We start from the raw sequence: 23,579 nt of genomic DNA, 5'->3' as shown, positions 1-23,579 counted from the left end.
TTTTGCATGGTGAAGGAAATCAACAAGGAAACAAAAATGCAAACTATTTTTTAAAAAAGATTTTATTTATTTATTTGACAGAAAGAGACACAACGAGAGGGAACATGAGCAGGGGGAGTGGGAGAGAGAGAAGCAGACTTCCTGCCAAGCAAGAAGCCTGATGCGGGGCTCGATTCCAGGACCCTGGGATCATGACCTGAGCCAAAGGCAGACACTTACCGACTGAGGCACGCAGGTGCCCCCAAAATGCAAACTATTGATATTTATTTGCAAGTGATATATCTAACAAGGGTTTAATACCAAAAATAAAGAAAGAACTTAGGGGTGCCTGGGTGGCTCAGTGGGTTAGGCCGCTGCCTTCGGCTCAGGTCGTGATCTCGGGGTCCTGGGATCGAGCCGCGCATCGGGCTCTCTGTTCAGCAGGGAGCTTTCTTCCTCCTCTCTCTCTGCCTGCCTCTTTGCCTGCTTGTGATCTCTCTCTGTCAAATAAATAAATAAAATCTAAAAAAAAAAAAAAAAAGAAAAGAAAGAACTTATACAATTCAACACCAAAAAATCCTCCAAATAATCCATATAAAAAGTAGGCAGAGGCAGGAATAGACACTTTTCCAAAGAAGACATACAGATGACCAACACACATGAAAAGTTGAACATTACTAATTATCGGGTAAATGCAAATCAAAATCACAAGGAGTTATCACCTCACATCTGTCAGAATGGCTAAAATAAAAAAACACAAGAAATAAACAATGAAGATGTGGAGAAAAAAAGGAACCCTCATGTATTGTTAGTGGGAAGGCAAATTGGTGCAGTCACTGTGGAAAACAGTATGGAAGTTCCTCAAAAACTTAAAAATAGAATCACCATATGACCTAGTAATTCCACAACTGGGTATTTACCCAAAGAATATGAAAACACTAATTCAAAAAGATATATGTACCTCTATGTTTGCTGTAGCATTATTTAAAATAGCCAAGATATGGAAGCAACCCAAGTGTCCTTCCACAGATGAATGGATGAAGAAGTGGTATTAAATGGATTATTACTCAGCTATAAAAAAGAATGAAGTCTTGCCATATGCAACAACATGGATAGACCTGGAGGGTATAATGCTAAGTGAAATAAGTCAGTCAGAGAAAGACCCTTATGATTCCACTTATATCCAGAATTTAAGAAATGTAATAAACTAACAAAGAAAAAAAACATAAACAGACTCTTAAATACAGAGAATAAATTGGCGGTTGCCAGAGGAAAGATAGGTGGGGAAAAGAATAAAATAGTTAAAGGTGATGAAGAATATACACTTCTTGAGGAGCACTGAGTAATGTATAGAATTGTTTAATAACAGTGTACACGTGAAAGTAATATAAAACTACATTAATTACACATCAAAAAAAATTAAAAAGGCAAAAAAAGATTCTCCTAAACTATTACACATAATATCATTTAAGTGAAACTATAAAAATGTTAAAATAAAATACACTAATTATATAATTATTGTATACCTGTCACTCTAATTGTTGTGCTAGTATGCAAATTAAGGATTTGAAAGATCTATATTTATTGGTGAATGCCTTAAGGGATTTGTTTCTCCCAAATTAATAGCAACTGTCATGAATTATTATTATAACAATAGGGTGCAACCTGGGATAGTCCACTGCTTCTCATGTCATGCTATTCCACTTCTACTTCTCATGTCATGTTACTCCACTTCTACTTCTACTCCCTACTGCTGAACAAGCATTTCGCAGTGAGTGCCTTCTTAGTGTAGGAGTCAGCAGTCACATATTTGGAAGATGCTGTTTTTAGAAAAGCTGATTTAGCAGAGGAGTAGAGGTACTAACTGGAGCATGCAATTAAAATGTATAAACAAAAGAAATGAGAGAGGAAATGCAAAATAGGACTGGCTCATAGGTTAAGATAAAAAAGTAAATGTAAAGATTTAAAGGGAGAAGATGTTCTCAAAATAAGATTAAAGGTTACAAGAAAAATGGGAGTTCTTAAACTAACAGCCTTTTTTCCCAGAAAAATGGAGGAAAATCAATTTTAAAGTGAAACTTGCAGAGATTTTTTTTATTCAAAAGTAACAAAAGTGCACAGATTTTAAAAGTTAGTTAAACTATAAGGATTAAATATGCATTTGGGAAGAAGCATTCATTCTACTTAATGCAAAATAGGTGTACAATGCCATGAAGAGTAAATATTAAATAGATTTATTTAAAAAATTATTAGGGCTAAACATTTCTGATTTAGGGATTTATTATTTCAATATGAATTGTCTATTAAATGCTATACTTTGAGTTAAGCAATGGGTAAAAGAAACATACAAAGAATTTTTGGAAATAACTTCTTTAGGATTAGAAGAGTAGGATTATGACATCATAGAATTTATTACATTTCTAAGTAAAGATTATGGTTTGAAATATAGTCTTAAATTATATTCAACTAAATTCAACTAAATTCAATTAGTTTGTGTCTCTAGTTGATTGTTTGGATTGAAACTTGATGTTTAAAAAAAAAAGAAACCTGATGCTTTGACATACAGTCTTATAAAAGTTTATTTATTATATATATATATATATATATATATATATATATATATATATACCAAATATTCTTTGGTATGCATCTAAATCTGACCCTGCTCAGGCCTCTGATAAAATTTTCAGTTTCATCCAAGTTTGTCTATTTTTAGTTTCTTTCTCTCTTGTAAAGGATATTTGGTTTTCCTAGAAAATCATAATTTTCATCCAGGTTTTCAAATTTGATACATGTATTATGATGCACTCTGTTAGTGATAATTTACAAAACCTCTTTTTCTGTGCTAACTTCCTTAATTTAATTTTTAACTTTCAATTTAATCTCCAGTATTGAGAAGAAAACTCACTTGCAAGTTACTGGTCTCTATTTTTTCCTTCAAAAATCAGGCATTGAATTGATTCATGCATGTCAGGGCTTCTTCTGTTTTCAAATGTATTTTTTGGCCTTTGTCTTTACGAATTATTTCCTTGTGTATTTTTCTTTCTTTCTTTCTTTTTTTTTTCTAGTTTCTTTAGTTTAATGGTCTCAATTTTTACTTAATTACTCCCTCTGGTTATGTATCTAGGTAATGCATTGCTATCTGAAATAATACAAACATGGTGTTGAAACCTCAATATCAAGAGTGATGGCGAGTTCTCACATCCCAAGGCACATAGTATCCATTTACCCCTGATCGGGGATGACAACTTTCATCACTCTGTTGAGGTATTGTCTGTTTTATCCAGTTTATGGTTATAATTTTTCATTTTTTAATTAAGAATTTGGGAGAATATTCTTTGAACATTTATAAATATCTCATTCCTCATCAAATCACTTCTATCCTCCAGATTCAATATTCATTGATAATTCAAGCCTGAATATAGTTTTGCTATGATGATTGGAAAATGGTGATTTTTAAGTCCTTCATATCTTCTATTAGAAGACATTCTACAATGTAAGTTTCCCTTTCCTTTTATTTATTTATTTATTTTTTTACTCACTTATTTTAGTTATGTGCCTGTTTGTTTACTTTTATGGTCAGTATAACTTCATCAATTATTTTATTCAATAGGTGATCATCTGTTACTGACCTATTTTGATATTCAGATTTATCCCAATATGGCCAGTGGAGTATGTACCCATACCTTTGCTCTAATTATTAGTTCTGTAGCAGCAGTATTCTAGAGAAATAATAAAATATTATATTAAGAATTGTCAAAGATAAAACTAAGTTGGATATACAATTAACAAAGGCTATTTATTAATAAATTTTTAGTAAGTGAACCTATTTGCTGTATTTCAGCAAGGCTTCAAAAGTGTTAGAATACTGCTATAGAATAAAAAGAGAAAATTCGGGACGCCTGGGTGGCTCAGTGGTTAAGCCTCTGCCTTCGGCTCAGGTCATGATCTCAGGGTCCTGGGATCGAGTCCCGCATCGGGCTCTCTGCTCCTCCTCCTGTCTCTCTCTGCCTGCCTCTGCCTACTTGTGATCTGTCAAAAAAAAAAAAAAAAATCTTAAAAAAAAAAATCTTAAAAAAAAAAGAAAATTCTGAGATAATCTCTGACTGGCAAGCACTCTATTAAAGTGAGAATTTTGTAAGTTCCTTGGTCTTCAGGAACATTTGGTAGTCTTTGGCTACAAGGGTATAAATAAGCAAGTTTGAGCATATTTCCAAAGAGGAAGGATTGTTCTATGTTAGAAGTGAGGGTTTTCTGTGGCTGGCCATATCTTAGAACAAGTATGAGTTGATAGGGGTGCTTTTTTTTTTTGAGCAAACTGTCCCAATAGTCCTGATGCGGGTGGCTACCATGGCAGATTAATTTATCAGAACACCAACTTAATCCCTACATCCACACTCACCAGCTTCATGACTCAGGTCAAGTAATTAAGATGTGCTGGTTAGGTTGATTTCACCGTATCCTTTCTTCACTCATCTATGCCCTGTTAGATGCTCCAGAAAGCTAATCCATATGAACTACAACATCTAAGCTACCAGTCAATCTGGAATATTTGTTCCCATTTGCTCCTTTTTCCCCCCATTTTATTTTATTTCTTTTCAGTGTTCCAAAATTCATTGTTTATTCACCACACCCAGTGCTCCATGCAATACGTTTCCTCCATAATACCCACCACCAGGCTCACCCAACCCCCACCTCCCTCCCCTCTGAAACCCTCAGTTTGTTTCTGAGTCCACAGTCTCTCATGGTTTGTCTCCCCCTCCGATTTCCTCCATCTCACTTCTCCTCTCCATCTCCCAGTGTCTTCTGTGTTATTCCTTAAGCTCCACAAGTAAGTGAAAGAGATGATACTTGCTCCTTTCTTGACCCTCCACTGACTTTTGGTGGCTGCATTTCCCTACAGTTACAGGGTTACAGCTCCTTCAGGAACATAGTTCCTTCCTCTTTCTCCTTCAGGCTCCCAAAGGCAATAGTTCCCTTCTGTGTTAGTGCTCCAGACTTTACCAACCCCATCCATTCTCTTAAACTTTTCTACCCTTCTATAAACTGTTCCTTCATTAAATCCTTTTTAGCTGACTCCCTTTGAGTGTGCCACCTAGTTCTTGTCAGACCCTAAGGACTCCCTTTTGCCTTAATTTGTTCATCTATAAAATTAGGGTAATAACTATTACCACACTAAGGCAGGTTGTAAAGATCACATGTATTAATGTATATAAAGCCTTTAGAATAGTATCTGGCCCATAGAAAGCACTGGGTAAATCTAACTCATAATCATAATGATGTTAATAATGTTATTATTACAACCTCAGTTTATTTCATTTGGCTTACAACTTTAGTCTCTTTGGGCTTCTTTTTGGGTATTCTATGCAATTTTCTATAGTATAGGGTGAAAATCATTGAAATCAGAGTAAGAGATTGATTGCAATAGGCATATTTAATTAAGGAGATTAAAAATTTGTTCTCCCTTAACAGAATGAAAAATGTCTACATTTACTTAAGAGAAATGTAAATAAAACTCTACTTAAGAGAAATGCAAATAAAAATAAAAATTTATGTAAAATAAAATAAGAATTAAAATGTGATCCATCCTTTTCTTTGGCAGATAAACTTCTTTGATCCAAGAGAAGTTGTAGATAATTGTATTTAAAGAGATAATTCTAATAAAGCAGCAACCTGACAACACACACACCTATAAACAACACAAACACTTTCAGAATTAATGATTATAATTTAGATCTTATCTTTACAAGCTGAAAATAAAACTCTTCTTCCTTTTTTATAAGTCATGCCCCAAACCCCCATCATGTGATGATATCTAACTTCTCTGGTCCAGCTTTCATCTTCCCTCGGGATACCTGTTCCCATCACTGTGTGTGGAGTTGTTGGGGTAGTATGCCAAATGCCTCTGTTTTTGCCCCATGCACATTCTAGGAACATCAGTGTCTTCATTTTGCTTATTTGAACCTGATAGGAGTGATGAAGAACAAATGTGGTTGGAGCTTATTGGTCTTAATAATGCTCTGAGGAACGCCTAAGTTTCCTAGATCCCAGACTGCTTTACTTTTTAATCCTTTCCTAGATTCATATTTCTATCATTTTTCTTAATTTCTGTGAGATCCCTATGTAGCTTAAGTAACTCAAAGCCACTTTTGTTTCTTTACAAACAACCCTGATAAGAAGGTTTGCTTAATTTTAAAAGGTGCAGAAATTGCCAAGTAGCTGAATTATGTAGATAAAAATACACTAATAACCAACATTTCTCTAGTATTTAGAGGAATAACTGGACTATAGATCTGGACTACATCATGTTAGGTTTATTGTTTGTATTGTTTGAGAGGGGGAAGTGCATTCATATTTCTTGTCTTGTGGGACATGTTCAATATGCTCAAAATTATGTATCAGAGAGTGACAGAGAACTAACTCAAGACTTGCTTTGAGAGTGACACTCAGAAAATTTTGGTATTGGAACTTGCTTTCATGTTTGTACAATGTATGAAATTTACAATCTTAAGAAGAAATACATAAGCAAAATATCAATACTAAAATAGTTTAGGAATATAACTCTATAAAAATGTTAAGATTATTGATGTGTAAGGTCCTAACAATTATAAATTTGCTAGAAGGGACCAAAGAGATATTCTAGTTCAATCTCTTAATTTTATAAATAAACAAAACAAGTGCAGAAAAATAAGGTGCCTTGAGAAAAGGTCATGCAGATTGCAGAGGAAAGGCTATGCAATATGATCCACATATTGTGACTCTTCTCATGTTTATTGTATTTCACCTCTTATTTTCTTAATAATCCCTTATATATTTTAATATTTTTTTGGTTTGCTAACTAACAAAAATAATAATGTTATTTAAACACTTAAAACATGCCAGGGACTCTTCTGAGAATTTTACTTATGTCATTGTATGTAATCTTCACAACAATCCTTCAAGGGGGACACTATTATCAACCCTTAATTTACAGGTAAGGAAATCCAGCAGTTAAGCTACTTTCCTAATATTTAGACCAACACTTTCACAATTTCATCTTTAAATTTACTTCAAAATGCTTGGGAGCATATAATTTATTCATTACTCTTTAATAGGATTAATAACACCTATGAATTGGATAGTGTTTGATCTAATATCTCTGACCTTTCTTCTAAAGAAAATTTGGGAGTGAAAATGTCATTCATGTCCTCAGTAAAAATCAACGTCAAACATTTACTCTTTGCTATCTTCTTCCATCCTTGAATCCACCTTGATCATAACCAGTTTTCATTGATTCTCTGCTTGGCTTCCTGCCTGTGATGTATTGTGTAACTAGATTTGGACTTTCTTGTAAAGTTCTCTTTCATTTTGCTTAAGCCTTACCTGATTTTAATTTGCACTTTCCCTGCTCTGACCTGCTTTAGTTTATAGGTTTCCTATTCTCTTCACTTGAGCAATCTGACAGCACTCAAAAGATGTTTATGATGGCTCATTTTTTCCCCGAGTCACACTTGTTAGAGTGACTTCTTCTCTTTAGACAATAGTACACTTTTGGTAAGAGAGTTCTAATAAGATGCCGTTTAAAAAATAATTTTTTCTAACACTCACAGTGAGAACATTGCTAATAAATCATAAATAATATCAATAGATTAAAAATAACATATTCCTCTTTACAAACAATTTTTTTTAGAATACACTGAAGGTCATAGCAAAACTAGAATATTCTTTTTTTTTTACTCTGTGATTTTTGTGTTCTTTTTTTGACTTGACTCTGTAACAGACATTCTAAAATGTCTAAAAAAGATCCACTGAGAAATTATGTATATGTAATATAGATTATTATGGTGCTTTAAAACTCAGTCACTTTAGAATCATTCATATTTCCTTATCAAAGAAGAAAAATGGCTTATTGTTAAACTGTTCATGAAGAATTAACAACAAACTAGCAACTTGTGCTTATTTTAATATTTCTGTACCACACTGTTTAATTAGTAATTGTAATCTTTTCTAGGGTTAGAATAAAACAAATTTAACCTGGAAGTCACTCATATTTTCCATTTGTTAGGGTATCTACTTAGCATTGGGAATAAAACTTTGTTGAATTAAATTTGTCTTTTTCTGATTATCTGATACGTAATTCCTATGGATGGGTGCTAGGACCAAAGACTGGGTGGCCACCAAGGTAGAGGAAAAGAATACTTTTAGACTTTACTGTACAAATTAGTAGTTTTCTGAGAGTGTCTAGTAAAATACCATATCCTTGACTCCAAGCAAGCTGAGGATTCTCTGTTGCTTTTCCAAGTTTTATGACTCAACCCGCATTTTCTCCCATCAGGAACCCTTGGCAGTCAGGTCTTGGGAAATCCATGATTGCATGACCTTAGTGGGTGACCACTCTACCAATCCTTTTCCCTCTGCTCAACTGTCCATTCTCATTCAGCACATTAGTAAAAAGATTTTATTTGAGAAAGAGAAAGAGAGAGAGAACAAGTGAACATGAGCAGGGGGAGGAGCAGAGGAACAGGACGACGGGAAGGCGGAAAGAATTCAAGCAGATTCCAAGCTGAGCACAGAGCCTGATGCTGGTTTGATTTCAAGACTCTGATGTGACCTGAGCCAAAAACCAAGAGTCCAACGCTTAACCAACTGAGCCACCCAAGTGCCTCCTCATTCAGGATTTGTAGAGGATAACCAAGTACTCTTATCTGCTGATAGACTTGTAAGTGGGAGTACTCAAAAAATCACGTGGAGGCCCTTCCCATGGCAAAAAGAATATAGACTTTCTGTACCCATACCTCATGAGCTGAGTGAGTACTAGAGCCCTCCATTTGGTGATTAGGATCTGGGCTGCCTGACAATGTGTTTGGCCATAGTGATAGGCCACTGAAAAGTAGAGGTACCTGAACTGAAAGGCATTAGAGAAGTTCTTGGGATTTTCTCCTGTCATCTTCTGGTAACCTGTGAAGATTTTTCATTTAGTTCTTTGGATTTGACTGGACTCATGGAAACCATGTCTTTAGAAAAACAGTTCAATATTTTATAATATATGCAGCTCTCCGGGAATCCCTTTATTCACTTATAAGGCACTGTTCAATTTATGAACTTTAAAACATATTTGTAGGGATCCCTTTTGTAAAAATTAAAGAACTGCATATATATGCTAAATTACCAATTGATGGGTACCCTTTATCCTGGACATACCTTTATGTTTAGTGCTGCAGAATAAAATTACTAATCCTAAATTCAATGCAGTGTTATTCTTTCATATAAAATAATTTGTAACATTAAATAGGATAAAGGAAAGTAGCAGCCATTGGGTCTAAACTCTGATTTTAATTTTCACTCTATTTGTTTTAAAAAATGTATGAGAAATCAAAATAAGAAAAGGAATGAAATGATACTTAATGAACATCCTTTAAGAAGTAGCCATTGGTTTCCCGCTATTTATGAAAACTTATGAACATATTTACATTAATTGGTTTAATTTAAATTGTACCAAAACAAATATTGTATAAATTTTAAGAGAAATTTTGGAGGACTTTTTGTATCTTTAAAACTATTAAAGGATTTAAAAGCAGAAGTCACACAAAAAACACAGTAAAATATTTAGTACATAATAAATTCAGGAGAGGAACTATAGGTTTGGTATGGTTGTACATTCAGAAATATGTCAATCTAGAAGATCATTCATTTCATTGATATATCTGTCTATAGCTAGGCTTGCCTGAAACAATTCAAGATAATGCCTGGTGAATGATATGATTATAAAGAGCTTCCTCTATCACTTCAGAAATGTCCCAGTTTGGACGTAAAGTGTATTAGTCAATTTAGTCCTTGATGACCCATCATCTGGCCATTATTCTCTAACTGTCACAGTTGAGAGGATTAATGAGTGCCTAGATTCCCAAATATGAGATATGCTCTGGAAGGGCTATATACACCCTTTGAATCCTCAATGGCTCCTGCTCTTAGACAACCATAGGGTTTGGGAAAATTAAAGCATTAGCCATAGATTACTTTTTGACTCTGAGAATTTAAGGAATGGTCTATAGGCTTTCTGTCATGCAATTATATTTACTGCATGTGTTTGTACTATTACATACTTGTCCATGAGTAAAGAAGTTAGAAAATTAGAAGAAAAAACATTCTGAGTCTACATTGGAGACCTTCTTCATAGACACTGCACTGGAGAGTATCATGAAGATTCTCTACTCTAACTTGGCAACTCTGCTACTGAGTTTAAATGTTTAGGAAGAAAAAAAGTGGTTGGGAAGACTGAACAAAACAGTCAGTCTTGAAGCATTTCTGCCTTGTTTTGGCTATAGTTAGACGACCTAATTCAGTTATGCTATGAAGCTTTGAAAGCATATCTGTCATTAAGGTAAATGGAGTTGCTTATAATTGTGTCATCTAAGGCAAATCTGACTTGCTTTATAAGTATATTCTTTTGTAGCATGAAAAAATACAAATGCAACAATATATCCTATAGCAAGCCAAGATTACATGTATCATTAATTTTTTGGCAAGACTGCTAATATGCTTTAAGCAAAGAAAGAGATCTCAGGAACGTAAAAAGATTTTTAAACCTGCAAGTGAAAAAATGATAAAAGTAATCCCCTGGGAGAGTCTTTCTCAACATATTCTTGGGCCCCCCTTTTATATTCTAGAACTAGAGAAGTAGAAACAAAGTTGGCAGCATTTGTAGGAGAATCAATATGAATAATGATTTTCGCTAAATATTTTCATTATTCTTCAAATTATTTTTGAGTATTTATGTTTTTTTCTAATTGCAAAGTCAATCTAAATATTTATGCTTTTTAATTCAATCACTATTTTTAGACTTTTCTAAAAGTTACACTCCTATTGAAAATGCCTAGGCAACCAATATTCAAATTATGGTCCATGTAATATTGGATTCTGAAATTAGCAGTGAATTTAATGATACTCAAATTTCAGGGGGGAAGTGTTTTAATAAAAGATAATTAAAATAATAGAAGTCCAAAATTATATTATAAAAATAGATAGCTAAATTTATGAATTAAAACCCTTAGTTTACTTAGTTTTCTGTTATTTGAACAACATGAATAAATAACTACCATTTCTTTCTTATATACTTTGTTTCATTTAGCCAACAGGACATGGGAGGGAGACAATGATACAAAATACAGTGCTTCTACCTCTTGGTAAACTTGGGACTTCGGTATGAAAGGGAAAAGAGTGCCCCAAAATAGGTAATTTTGGTATATTGTTTATTTTGAAGTAAAGGTACTTGAGAAATAGCTGGTGCAAGAAGGCTATTCCGAACCTCCTTTGTCTCTGTTGAAAGCAGAAGATGAATCTCCCACGTGAAAGGTACCCTCCCTGTATTAGGAGGGTGGAATCCATTCTTATGACCAGAGAGGGAGTTCAGGGCCTAGAAGGATATATGGACAAAACTTGTTACTTGTTTACCATTTACTATCCCAAGTCCAAACCCCTTTGTCTTGCCAAGTCTTCACAAATTCATTGCTTCTTTATCTAAAAGGTATAATAAATCTTCTGGCTTTAGTCACTTCTTTGAGTTTCACATTTTTAAAGGGCTTCCATACATACAGAATAAAATTTATCATGTTTCTTTCCTGTTAATCTGTGTTGTGTCAATTTAGTTATTACACCAGCCAAAGAACCTAGAAAGGGAAGAAGGGAAAATTTTTCTTCATCTGCAGCACATAATAATTTATTTCAAAAGTGTTCATAATTTATTAAACCATTCTTCTTTTGTTAAATATTTATGTCTTTAATTTATTTTTTCTACTTTTTTGGTAATTTTTAACATGTTTTTTAAACCGTTTAACACTTAATTCCATCAACAGTATATGAGAGTTTCATCTTGCAACACCCTCACCAGTTAAATTTGTATTTTTTAATCACACTAATTTCATAGGTAAAAGTTCCCATTTATAATGTTTGTATTTATTTTCTTACTAATGAGAGCAATTGTTTAATAACTTATAAGTAACTTTAATTTCTTCTTTTAAAATTATTTAATTGTGTTTGGACCATTGAAACCATAATTTTAGTGCTTCTAATATTGATTGGTTTATATTTGTAGCTTAGGAAAGATTCACCCATTTTCATGCTCATTACAAAAATTGTGCCTTTTAAAGCCACTTATGTTATTTTAGATATATTGAGAATTTAAATCTGTGTGTGTGCATGTGTAACATTTGATCCTAGATTTTGAAATTTTCCTATTGTGTTTTTTCCTTCCTAAAACTTTATGTCCTCTAGATTAGTTAAAACTTGTCTATGTGTTCTTCAAAATTACTTGATGGATTCTTGTGAACATTTAAGTATGTTGTGTGTGTGCATATATATATACATATATATATATATAGAGAGAGCTTTTATATTTTAAAATCATAAAAAATAAAATAAGATTTTAAAACATGATTATGAAATTGAAATCATGATTATGAAGAGGAAATGATTAGCCACAAGAAAAAGAACAATAAAAATAAGAATGATTGGCTGATATGATGGAGTATATCTGTCTAAAAACAAATTCAAGTAGTTATTCCTGTCTTTTGTGAATTTGAAAAAGATTTCTTATCATCAGCCCAACAATATATGGATTTAACTCAACTGTGTATTGTAGATTAAATAAATGTAAAGATATCCTAAATTAGAGTAGTGATATCTTCAAGATAGGCTACCATAACTTATTATTTTCCTACCTATACTAACTAGTTGATGGTAAGTAGTATTAATCATGTAGTGCTTTAATTTCCAATATTTTATAAAGTAGAATTATTAACTATTAAGTATAATCAACATTAAAGTATAAAAAACTTCTAACTTCTCTCTATAATGATTTTCTTAGAAAATCTATTCTTTATTCTTTTAATAAAATATCTCAATATAAAGTATTTTTAAAATGCAATAGCAAAAAGAAAAAAAAAAAGGTATCATTCCATTTCCCAAATACCCAGTTCCAGTGGTTCTAGTATTTAGCCTCACAGTTGTTTTTTCCAAACCTAGAAATAAAATTATGATCTAAATGCTATTTATAATTCATTTACATAGTCATCCTGGTTAATTTTCTCAGAATCTATAGTTCAATTAATGAACTTGCTAAAGATTATTGGGGCACCCACTATAGGTTAGTCTACTTAATGTCCATTTTCAGGTGTGTTCTTTGATGTTTTTTTTTTCTTTGTAAGGATTGGAATGTACCAAACTTGGGGTGCCTGGGTGGCTCAGTCAGTTAAGTGTCTGCCTTTGGCTCAGGTCATGATCCTGGGGCATTGCGGGGGGTGAATCTCTGCTTAGTGGGGACCCTGCTTCTCCCTCTTCCTCTGCCTGCCCCTTCGTGTGTGTGTGTGTGTGTGTGTGTGTGTAATAAATAATTAAAATAATTAAAAAAAAGAAATATACCAACCTTGATTTTACAGCCTATCTTGAAGGTGGGGATAGCTATATGGCCACCTTCTGACTAATGGAATCTAAACGGAAGTTTGCTAATTACGGTTTGTTAAAAATGTTTTTTCTTTTCAAATGAAAAGGGACAGAGCTATTATGTTATTTTGTTGTACATTCTTTTTTTCTGCCTTGAAAAGAGATAAGCTGCCTGCATGTGCAGCTAGCATCTTTGCAGGAGGAAAGACGCCAACACTCTGTGTGATAGAGCAGGAATACAGAAAATCCTAAAACCATGAGTTATCACTGAATAGTTTTACCATCTCCACCAAGATTCTACCTCTGTTCCTGTTACATGAGAAAACAAAAACAAATAAAGCACCCCGTTTTTGTTTAAGAAACTCAGTTTTTCTGTTACTTTTAGCCAAATGCATTCTTAACTGATAGAATTATTTACTCATCTTCACTTTCTCCATTTTCAGGCATGATTTCCTGGGAACCTCTCTATTGCTCAGAAAACAAAAACAGCTATAGAGTATTTTCCTAATTATAAGAGTGAAGAGGAACACTTCCACAACTCTTTCTTGGACCTAGAAGACCCCCATTTAACCTTACTCTACTGTAATCATGTTTGGTAATTTTTAGGTTTAAATACCTTTATTTTCTTCCATTTGGGTCAAGAGAAGGAAATAAATGAAACAAAACAAAACAAAACAAAACAAAGCAACACTTCATAAACCAAAGTAAGTAACCTTCAAATTTAAAATATGAATAGTAAATATAAATACAAATTATTTTTCTCATTTATTCATTCACTTATTTAGTCAGTCAACCAACATTTACTTGAAGGTCTATTATATGACACATACTGTATGTATCTCAGGAAAGATGTGGTGAATAATATTTTTGTGTTATTTCCTTCTTTCCTTTCTATTGATCTAAAAACTATTATTCTAATAGGGGCTGACTTTGACAAGCATTATGAAAGTGAATCTAAATAGGATTATATTTCCCTCTTTTATTGGGCAGAAAAAGGTGTCTCAGACCACAGAGGACCAATCATCTGTGTTCAGAAAAAAAGGACATTAAGTGATTTCCTACAAATATAGAGCCTATAGGAAGAAAAAAAGTACTAAGAGGAAAAAGAGGGCAAATATATTACATTTGTTTAAACTGACTTGTGGGATCATTTGTTATTTAATTACTTCTTTAAATCAACAGAATGTTCACAGGTATAGCGACCCATACTCAAAATTTGAATAAGCAAATAAACACAACAAAAAATGTAACCAGGTAATTTTCTCTTAACAGCAGATTAAACTCATATTTCAACATTAAAATAACAAATTACTGTGGTTACAAAACATTAGCTACAGATCTCAATAGTTCTGCCTCTGGTTCTATTTTATGACAACCCTCTTTATTCCCGTTTATTTCTAATGGAGAGTGGAGTATAAACTGACCTTACACATAAATGACTTTATCTATATGCAAATAATCTCATGGAAATCTCTGTTGAAATAGTTATGTACAGGCCTATCTTAAAAAAAAAATCCAGATGTCAGATTTTTAAATTCTATTCTTTCTTTGTATTGTATTTGTACCACACTTTTAGCTCATTCTTACTAGTTTCCTAGAGGTTTTGTGCAGTTTGTCAAGGTAAGAAAAATGTTAGATGGAGAAAGGTCATTCTTATCTTGGCACAAATCAGTTCAATATTATAGTCCTCTCATACTACACCAGTCCACCTAGGCTTTTGCCAATGGCTCTTGAATTAGATTTACTAAATTTGTAAGCAATAATCAAATAAAGTAAAAGCTAAATAGCTGGAATATGTTGTTTTGGTTAGTGGTAATAAAACCTCCACAGAAGTCCAGTTTTGTTTTGCTTTTAACGTAAAACCTCTGTAACTAATATTCATGTGATAATAATTCCTGTTAACTTGGAAATTAGCATTTTATTTTTCTCCATTAAATTTAATTTAGTTTTGTATTGCTCATCCTTAAATGAAATCTGGAATTGGAGGAACCAGAGAATTATAAAATTTTATTACTTGCCATGCTAACTGAAGGGATTATGTTTAGGTAATATTAAAATTTCTTAAAATTGCACTACTTTATGAGTACACATTTATTATATGAAAATTGATCATAATTTCATTTTCTTATTAGTCAAGATTAACAATGCCTCACACTGTTTTCTGAAGACTTAAAGTCACAAATACCCTTTTTCATGCGCCTTTAATTTTTTAAATAAAATTACCAGCTATTTAGACTTCAAAATGTCTTTTTTTTTTTTTTTTAAGGTAGCTTCCATGCCGGGGCTTGAACTCACAGCTCTAAGATTGAGACCTGAGCTGAGATCAAGAGTTGAACCTAGCCATCCAAGTGACCCTAAAATGTTTATTTCTAAATAAGAAAAACAACCTAGATTTTTAAAGCATCGTTCCTTTTAGATATTAAGTTATGAGCATATTTTTTTCCAGTTGTCCTTTTAAACTACTTTTAAAATAAAAGTTATGAACATATTAATCAAAAGCATCCACTTACTTAATCTAAGAACATAAAAGCTTTATCATCTAGGTATGGGTTTATAAACTGAGTATGCTTGTTTTTTTTTTTTTAAGATTTTATTTATTTATTTGACAGAGATCACAAGCAGGCAGAGAGGCAGGCAGAAAGAGAGGAGGAAGCAGGCTCCCTGCTGAGCAGAGAGTCCGATGCGGGGCTCGATCCCAGCACCCTGGGATCATGACCCAAGCTGAAGGCAGAGGCTTTAACCCACTGAGCCACCCAGGCGCCCCAGTATGCTTGTTTTTATAAAGTTTTATTAGCACACAGCCATGCTCTTCCATTTATGTATTGTCTATGGTTGCTTTCCTTTACAAGGGTAGAGCTGAGTAGTCTGACAAAGAATATATGACATGCACAATTGAAAATATTTACTATCTAGCCCTTTACAGAAAAAAAAAAAGATTATAGGGGAATACATCAACAGATCTAGAATCTACCTATATAGAGTCCTGTTTTTTATTTGGAATAATTATTATAAACTATCCTGTTTATGTCATAAAAAAAGATCTGGCATAGAAAACTACAGTGATGTTCCGGTTTGACTCAAATTTGTGGCCAGAATCAGAATAAGAACCAGGAACTATGGGCCCTCAATCTCATATCTACCACATTATATTTTCTTCTTTAGCAACATACACCTTGTCTTATATTTTTTCTTATTTTGACTTTGTAAACTTTGTGTGTCGAAATTATACCAAAAGAAGGTATAACTTAGAAAACAGCTTTGAGTGAAAATGTGAAAATGTCTATGCTACCTAAAGCTATCTACACATTTAATGCAATCCCTATCAAAATCCCATCCATTTTTTTCAAAGAAATGGAACAAATTTATATGGAACCAGAAAAGACCTCGAATAGCCAAAGGAATATTGAAAAATAAAGCCAAAGTTGGTGGCATCACAATTCCAGACTTCAGGCTCTATTACAAAGCTGTCATCATCAAGACAGTATGGTACCGGCACAAAAACAGACACACAGATTAATGGAACAGAATAGAGAGCCCAGAAATAGACCCTCAACTCTATGGTCAACTAATCTTCGACAAAGCAGGAAAGAATGTCCAAAGGAAAAAAGACAGCCTCTTCAACAAATGGTGTTGGGAAAATTGGACAGCCACATGCAGAAAAATGAAATTGGACCATTTCCTTACACTACACAGGAAAATAGACTCAAAATGGATGAAGGACCTCAATGTGAGAAAGGAATCCATCAAAATCCTTGAAGAGAACACAGGCAGCAACCTCTTCGACCTCAGCCGCAGCAACTTCTTCCTAGGAACATCGCCAAAGGCAAGGGAAGTAAGGGCAAAAATAAACTATTGGGATTTCATCAAGATCAAAAGCTTTTGCACAGCAAAGGAAACAGTTAACAAAACCAAAAGACAACTGACAGAATGGGAGAAGATATTTGCAAACGGCATATCAGATAAAGGGCTAGTATCCAAAATCTATGAAGAGCTTAGCAAGCTCAACACCCAAAGAACCAATAATCCAATCACGAAATGGGCAGAGGAGACATTTCTGCAAAGAAGACATCCAGATGGCCAACAGACACATGAAAAAGTGCTCCATATCACTCGGCATCAGGGAAATACAAATAAAAACCAGAATGAGATACCACCTCACACCAGTCAGAATGGCTAAAATTAACAAGTCAGGAAATGACAGATGCTGGTGAGGATGCGGAGAAAGGATATTTACCCTCCTACACTGTTGGTGGGAATGCAAGCTGGTGCAACCACTCTGGAAAACAGCATGGAGGTTCCTCAAAATGTTGAAAATAGAGCTACCTTACAACCCAGCAATTGCACTACTGGGTATTTACCCTAAAGATACAAACGTAGTGATCCAAAGGGGCACGTGCACCCGAATGTTTACAGCAGCAATGTCCACAATAGCCAAACTATGGAAAGAACCTAGATGTCCATCAACAGACGATTGGTAAAGAAGATGTGGTATATATACACAATGGAATACTATGCATCCATCAAAAGAAATGAAATCTTGCCATTTGCAACAACGTGGATGGAACTAGAGGGTATTATGCTTAGCGAAATAAGTCAATTGGAGAAAGACAACTATCATATGATCTCCCTGATATAAGGAAGTGGAGATGCAATGGTGGGGGGTGTTTGGGGAGAAGGAAAAGAATAAATTGAACAAGATGGGATCGAGAGGGAGACAAACCAAAAGAGACTCTTAATGTCACAAAACAAACTGAGGTGGGCCAGGAGAAGGGGTGTAGGGTGGTGGGGTTATGGACATTGGGGAGGGTATGTGCTATGGTGAGTGCTATGAAGTGTATAAACCTGGCGATTCACAGACCTGTACTCCTGGGGCTAATAATACATTGTATGTTTATAAAAAAATTAAAAAAAAAAAAAGAAAACAGCTTTGATATAATCATGCAAAACTGTAACTTAAGGATTTTTTTTATTCTACATCCTTTACAAACACATTAATAAGTAAATTGATATTGTTAAGTTCCTTATTGAAATTATTTCTTAAGAATAACAAGTTTTACATCTTTACGTATCTTAGAAGTTATCATAAGTGAAGAAAAGTAGTTGTACTGTTGCTTTGTAAATATTATTTGCCTAGGTAACAAAATCACTTTTTGTTCACTAAGTAGAAGGCATTTTAGTAAAGCATCATAAAATTTTAACTTAAAAGTGCATTCCTTCATCTAATCATGTATTCCTTTATTCACCAAATATTTATGAATACCATCTAGGTGCTGGGCATGATACTGGGTCTTGAAGATACAACAATGAATTCAATTTATTTCTAATTAGAAAGCAGGAATTATTTAGATTGGCTGTGGTAACACCTGTAAACATTGGTTCTTTAAAATAATTTTGATATGTTTTATACATCTCCAGAAACACATCTGTAAGCCATGGTCATTAATAAACATAAATTGATTCTTTTTTTTTTTAAGATTTTATTTATTTATTTACTTGACAGAGACACACACAAATAGGCAGAGAGGCAGGCAGAGAGAGAGAGGGGGAAGCAGGCTCCCCGCCAAGCAGAGAGCCTGATGCAGGGCTCAATCCCAGGACTCTGAGATCATGACCTGAGCTGAAGGCAGATGCTCGACCCACTGAGCCACTCAGGAGCCCCACATAAATTGATTCTGCTTAGCAACTAACGCTTTTTAAAAAAAAAAAAAAAAAAAAGCCTGACTACATAGTATTTTAATAATTGACTAGAATTAAAATGTCAAAATAAAAGATATTTGAATGGTAAATATTAGCTAGTTTTGCTACAGAATTGTCTATCAATTCTAATTTATAGACATATTAGACTAATTATAAAGTGGTTAATAAATCATCATAAAGCTAACTTTTAAAAAAATATTCACTTATTATTCACCCATTCAAGAAATATGTCTTAGATGTCTAGTAGGAGGCAGGTTCACTGGGAATATAGCAAATAAACATTACAAATAAACAAACAAAAAGTCCTGCCCTACATGGAATTTGAATTGACAAAATATAGTATAGGTACAGGTATATCAGAAAATATATACATTTTAAATTTGAACTCATCCTTATTAAATATATCTTTTAATTTTGTTTTTTCCTGACATTTATTAAATGTATTATGAGCATATGGATATTAAGAAAGAGCAAAAATACTTGTATTAGACTCAAGATAAAATATCTCGAAAGACCTTTCATTATAAGTATCCTCCTCTGATTATGGTCTCCTCCAAGTTAGGCAAGACGTTGTAGTGGGAGGCTAGTGTAGTTCATGTACTCCAAGCTCATGTACTCAAAAGCCACCTGAAGTCTATACATTCACTGTGGTAGCTTACCACATTTTCTACAGAGTCTGACAAAAGGCTATCTTAATCTTTGTTAATTTTGATTTTCTGATGAGTGTATGTTTCTCAATTGCAATAGGCAGAGAAGCAAAAAGACTGGTGAGAATCAGATATGACAAATAATTAGTTTTATAACTACCACAGCTCTCTCCAGGCTCAGGTTTCAAAAGGCAAAGTGCCCTAATGGTGAAGAGTTCAGACTTCTGGACCAAGACTGTTTGGTTACAAATTCTGGATTGTCCATGGTCCAACTGGTGATACTTTTTACTTAGTCTCTGTGTGCCAATTTCTTTATCTGGAAAACACCCCAAACAATACCTTATTGGGTTGGTTTATTTTATGAATGAATGCTAAGTGCTAGAAGCAGTATCTGACACAGTAAGCAATCTGCAACTTCACTGCAGTAAATGAAGGTTGGACTTTATCTTTCTTAAAATTCATTTGAACTCCAAAGAACATATTCTTTCTAGAAACATTCCTTCTATTCCTTCTAACAATATTAAACATCGTTAAGTCAAGGGATGCCTAGGTGGCTCAGTTGTTTAAGCCTCTGACTCTTGATTTCAGCTCAGGTCATGATCTCACAGGGTTGAGAGATTGAGCCACATATCAGGGCTCCATGCTGGATATGCAGCCTGCTTAATTTTTCTCTCTTTCTCTCCCTTTGCCCCTCCCAGACCTCCACCCCTGCTTGTGTGTACTTTCTCTCTCTCTCAAAAAATATTTTAAAAAACCATTAAGTCAAGCAGAGAGAGTCAATTATCATATGGTTTCACTTATTTGTGGAGCATAACAAATAGCATGGAGGACATGGGGAGTTAGGGGAAGGGAGTTGGGGGAAATGGGAAGGGGAGGTGAACGAGAGACTATGGACTCTGAAAAACAATCTGAAGGGTTTGAAGAGGTAGGGGGTTGGGAGGTTGGGGGAACCAGGTGGTGGGTATTAGAGAGGGCACGGATTGCATGGAGCACTGGGTGTGGTACAAAAATAATGAATACTGTTATGCTGAAAATAAACAAAAAAACAAAAACAAAAACAAAAAACATTAAGTAGAAAGTCACTTACAGAAGAAATAGTTGTCCAGCAAATGTTTAAATACAAGAAGAACCATAGAGTGCAGGCCCAGAAAAAATAAATGAGGGAGTAGAGAGAGTTGACAGGTCTTCTATCTGGTCAGCAGGAGTACAGATATACGTACTTAAGCCTTCTCTTCCCACATTCAGTATGTAGGTACCAAGATTCTGATGCTTCTGCAAATTCACTTCCTGTTTTAAACTAATGAAACTATTCTCAGAGGAAGTCCCCTTTTCAAATACCTGGACTTATCTAACCAGATGCATAATAATCATCCCTCCCCCCTTTTTTTTACCTGAACTAATTGTTATTTGTACATCTCTATTTTCTAATATTTCCTCTGGGTATTCTGTTAAGGTAAAACACAGCTTTATGATGCCCTTTCCAATCAACATCAGACTATTTGTTTCAAGATAGTAATTAACTTCCTGCTTAATTTGTCACACTTAATTTGAAATTAGGCGTGCAAAGCTATTAAAAACTGTGCTTGTGGTGTTTGCATCTGGCTGAGGCAGTAGCCACTGGCAGCCTTGATTTATCACTCTTCATTTAAATTCCTGTGCCAATGATTTTAGTTCCTAAATGCTATGACTGGCATTTATGGATTTCAAAATCAAAGTGAAAATAAGCTACAGTTAAGAACTCAACAGCTCAGATCGATGAAAAATGGTTTTATAACTGAACGCCCTGTGGTTAAATCCTAGGGGCTTGACCAAAAAGTGCTTAGTGCTCAGAGATGTTGCTATGGGAAGACAACGAGTATCCCACTCTAATGGCTGTTTATAAATCACTATCAAAACTGTGCATCTTATAACAGTGCCATGTAAATTTGCTCCTAGATGGAAAATATGTTTTGCTAAGCCTATTTCCTTAAAAGAACAAATCCCACCCCCAAAAGTAAGCTTCCCTGTCTGGTAAATCTCACCTTGGACATTCAAATCTTTTTATCTGGCATTGCTCAGAGGAAGCAGAAAATAATACTGCTACTAAGACCTAATCCATAATACCACATACAAAATTGTTTCCTAAATTGAATGAGCATGATTCTATAATTTTCTTATCAAAGACTGACTGTGGTGTAAATCTTGATTCAGTGAAGGCTTCCTCAGAAATGTGTGAGAAGAATTAGGCTTTTCCACAACCCCTCCAGAAACAAATAGTGAAAACTTTTTCCTCCCGCATGCCTTCATCATCTAAAGGCTCAACCCTCCTAGATGGCCACTCCAAATGCTGTTCTTCCTTTAAGGTAAAACTCCTCCAGGAAGTATTCCAGCTCAATTAATCTTTACTCTTCTGAACTAAAGCATTCACAGTCTGTATCTTACCACTGAAGCACTTAACTTAAAAAAAATATTATCTCTTTTCTTCTTTGTGAGACTTTTTTAGTCTGCTAACATTGCTTCCCCAATTAAAGTAAGGTGTTTGAGGAAGCCACACTAGCTTCTTCCTTTCTTACTTATACTGTATGATGGACTATAGAGTACTGATCATATAATGTGGCTTAATAAATGTTTGTTCATGGCTCAGTACACTATAAATGTACTGTTTGAGACTCCAGGGATAAAATGAACCAAGCAATAAAACAGTGAAAAAGTCCATTCTCATGGAGCATAAATTCCATTGCCAAAAGACCAAATCATATTTGGAATTTATTACATATGGAATTAAGTGATGGAATAAAGAACACACACAAACCACTTTGAAAAAAGTGACTTTTAGGTACTGTCTTAGGAAATTGACATATGATCAAAACAAGTGGAAACCAAAAAACAAAAAGGTTGAAAGTGACAGAGAACAAAACGTGAAATAAAACAAAAGATGAAGAGACATTTTTCCTCTTAAGCTTAAATCATAACTGTTTCTACTTACATACTCAGGTTTCTTCTTTTTCTTTTTTTTTTTTCAATTTGTTTATTTGACAGACAGAGATCACAAGTAGGCAGAGAGGCAGGCAGAGAGAGAGGAAGGGAAGCAGGCTCTCTGCAGAGCAGAGAGCCCAATGCAGGGCTCCATCCCAGGACCCTGAGATTATTACTTGAGCTGAAGGCAGAGGCTTTAACCCACTGAACCACCTAGGCCCCCATATTCAGGTTTCCAATGTAACATATATTTTTACTTTCCAGTAACCATAAAAAATTTGTTTTCTCACTGAGTATAAAGTGATACTGACTTGAACATGGGAGGAACTATTGCTGAGATATCTTTTTTTTTTTAACCTTCTAAAAATAACTATAACCTGAAAAAACCATGGCGAACTTTCAAGAATACTGCAAAGTATTAGTGTAAAGAACTATAGCAGGAACTGTTTGCCTGGAAAGCTACAGTAAGACTTTAGGGAAGAGGTATCTTCTTAGAGGAGGTATAAAAACAAAAAAACAAAAAACAAACTTTTGCATCTTTATCAACTACATTTTCTCATTTTACTATATCAAGTCTTTGGGATTAAGAAAAACTGATTTTAAATATAAAAAGACTGTGTGCATAGAATGTTCAACACGTTATTCAATGTAATATTCTCATTTTGCAAATGAAAAATCTGAGGTCCAGAAAGATGAAATAACTGGCTTAAATTTACACAGCTGGATAGTAGCAGTTTAGGGACTAGAACTTAAGAGTTGATCAGATTCTGACCAGCTGTTTCCTGCCTCTCTGTATGACTAAACTACTGGACATTTCAAGAGAAAAAAAAATAATGGCATTATGAGCTATACATTCATGAGTATGCAGATGGCAAATAGAAGACT

The 23,579-nt window shown here is 34.1% G+C and overlaps 1 protein-coding gene across 5 annotated transcripts in view; it reads right to left on the bottom strand.

Annotated features, from left to right (window-relative positions):
- EPHA6 (EPH receptor A6) overlaps window positions 1-23,579 on the bottom strand; it is an 835,383-nt gene that overhangs the window by 389,034 nt on the left and 422,770 nt on the right. The window contains exon 6 of one of the 5 annotated variants that reach the window (XM_032882244.1): window positions 11,530-11,624. The exons of the other annotated variants lie outside the window; for them this stretch is intronic. Coding sequence (XP_032738135.1) covers window positions 11,530-11,624 — 95 coding nt within the window. Of the gene's footprint in view, window positions 1-11,529; window positions 11,625-23,579 lie in introns of those variants that run through there. 5 annotated transcript variants of the gene reach the window in all.

The sequence above is a fragment of the Lontra canadensis genome, unplaced genomic scaffold, assembly GCF_010015895.1.
Source record: "Lontra canadensis isolate GAN:19392208 unplaced genomic scaffold, GSC_riverotter_1.0 scaffold80, whole genome shotgun sequence".
NCBI lineage: Eukaryota > Metazoa > Chordata > Mammalia > Carnivora > Mustelidae > Lontra > Lontra canadensis.
This window is presented reverse-complemented; position numbering and strand designations above follow the sequence as displayed.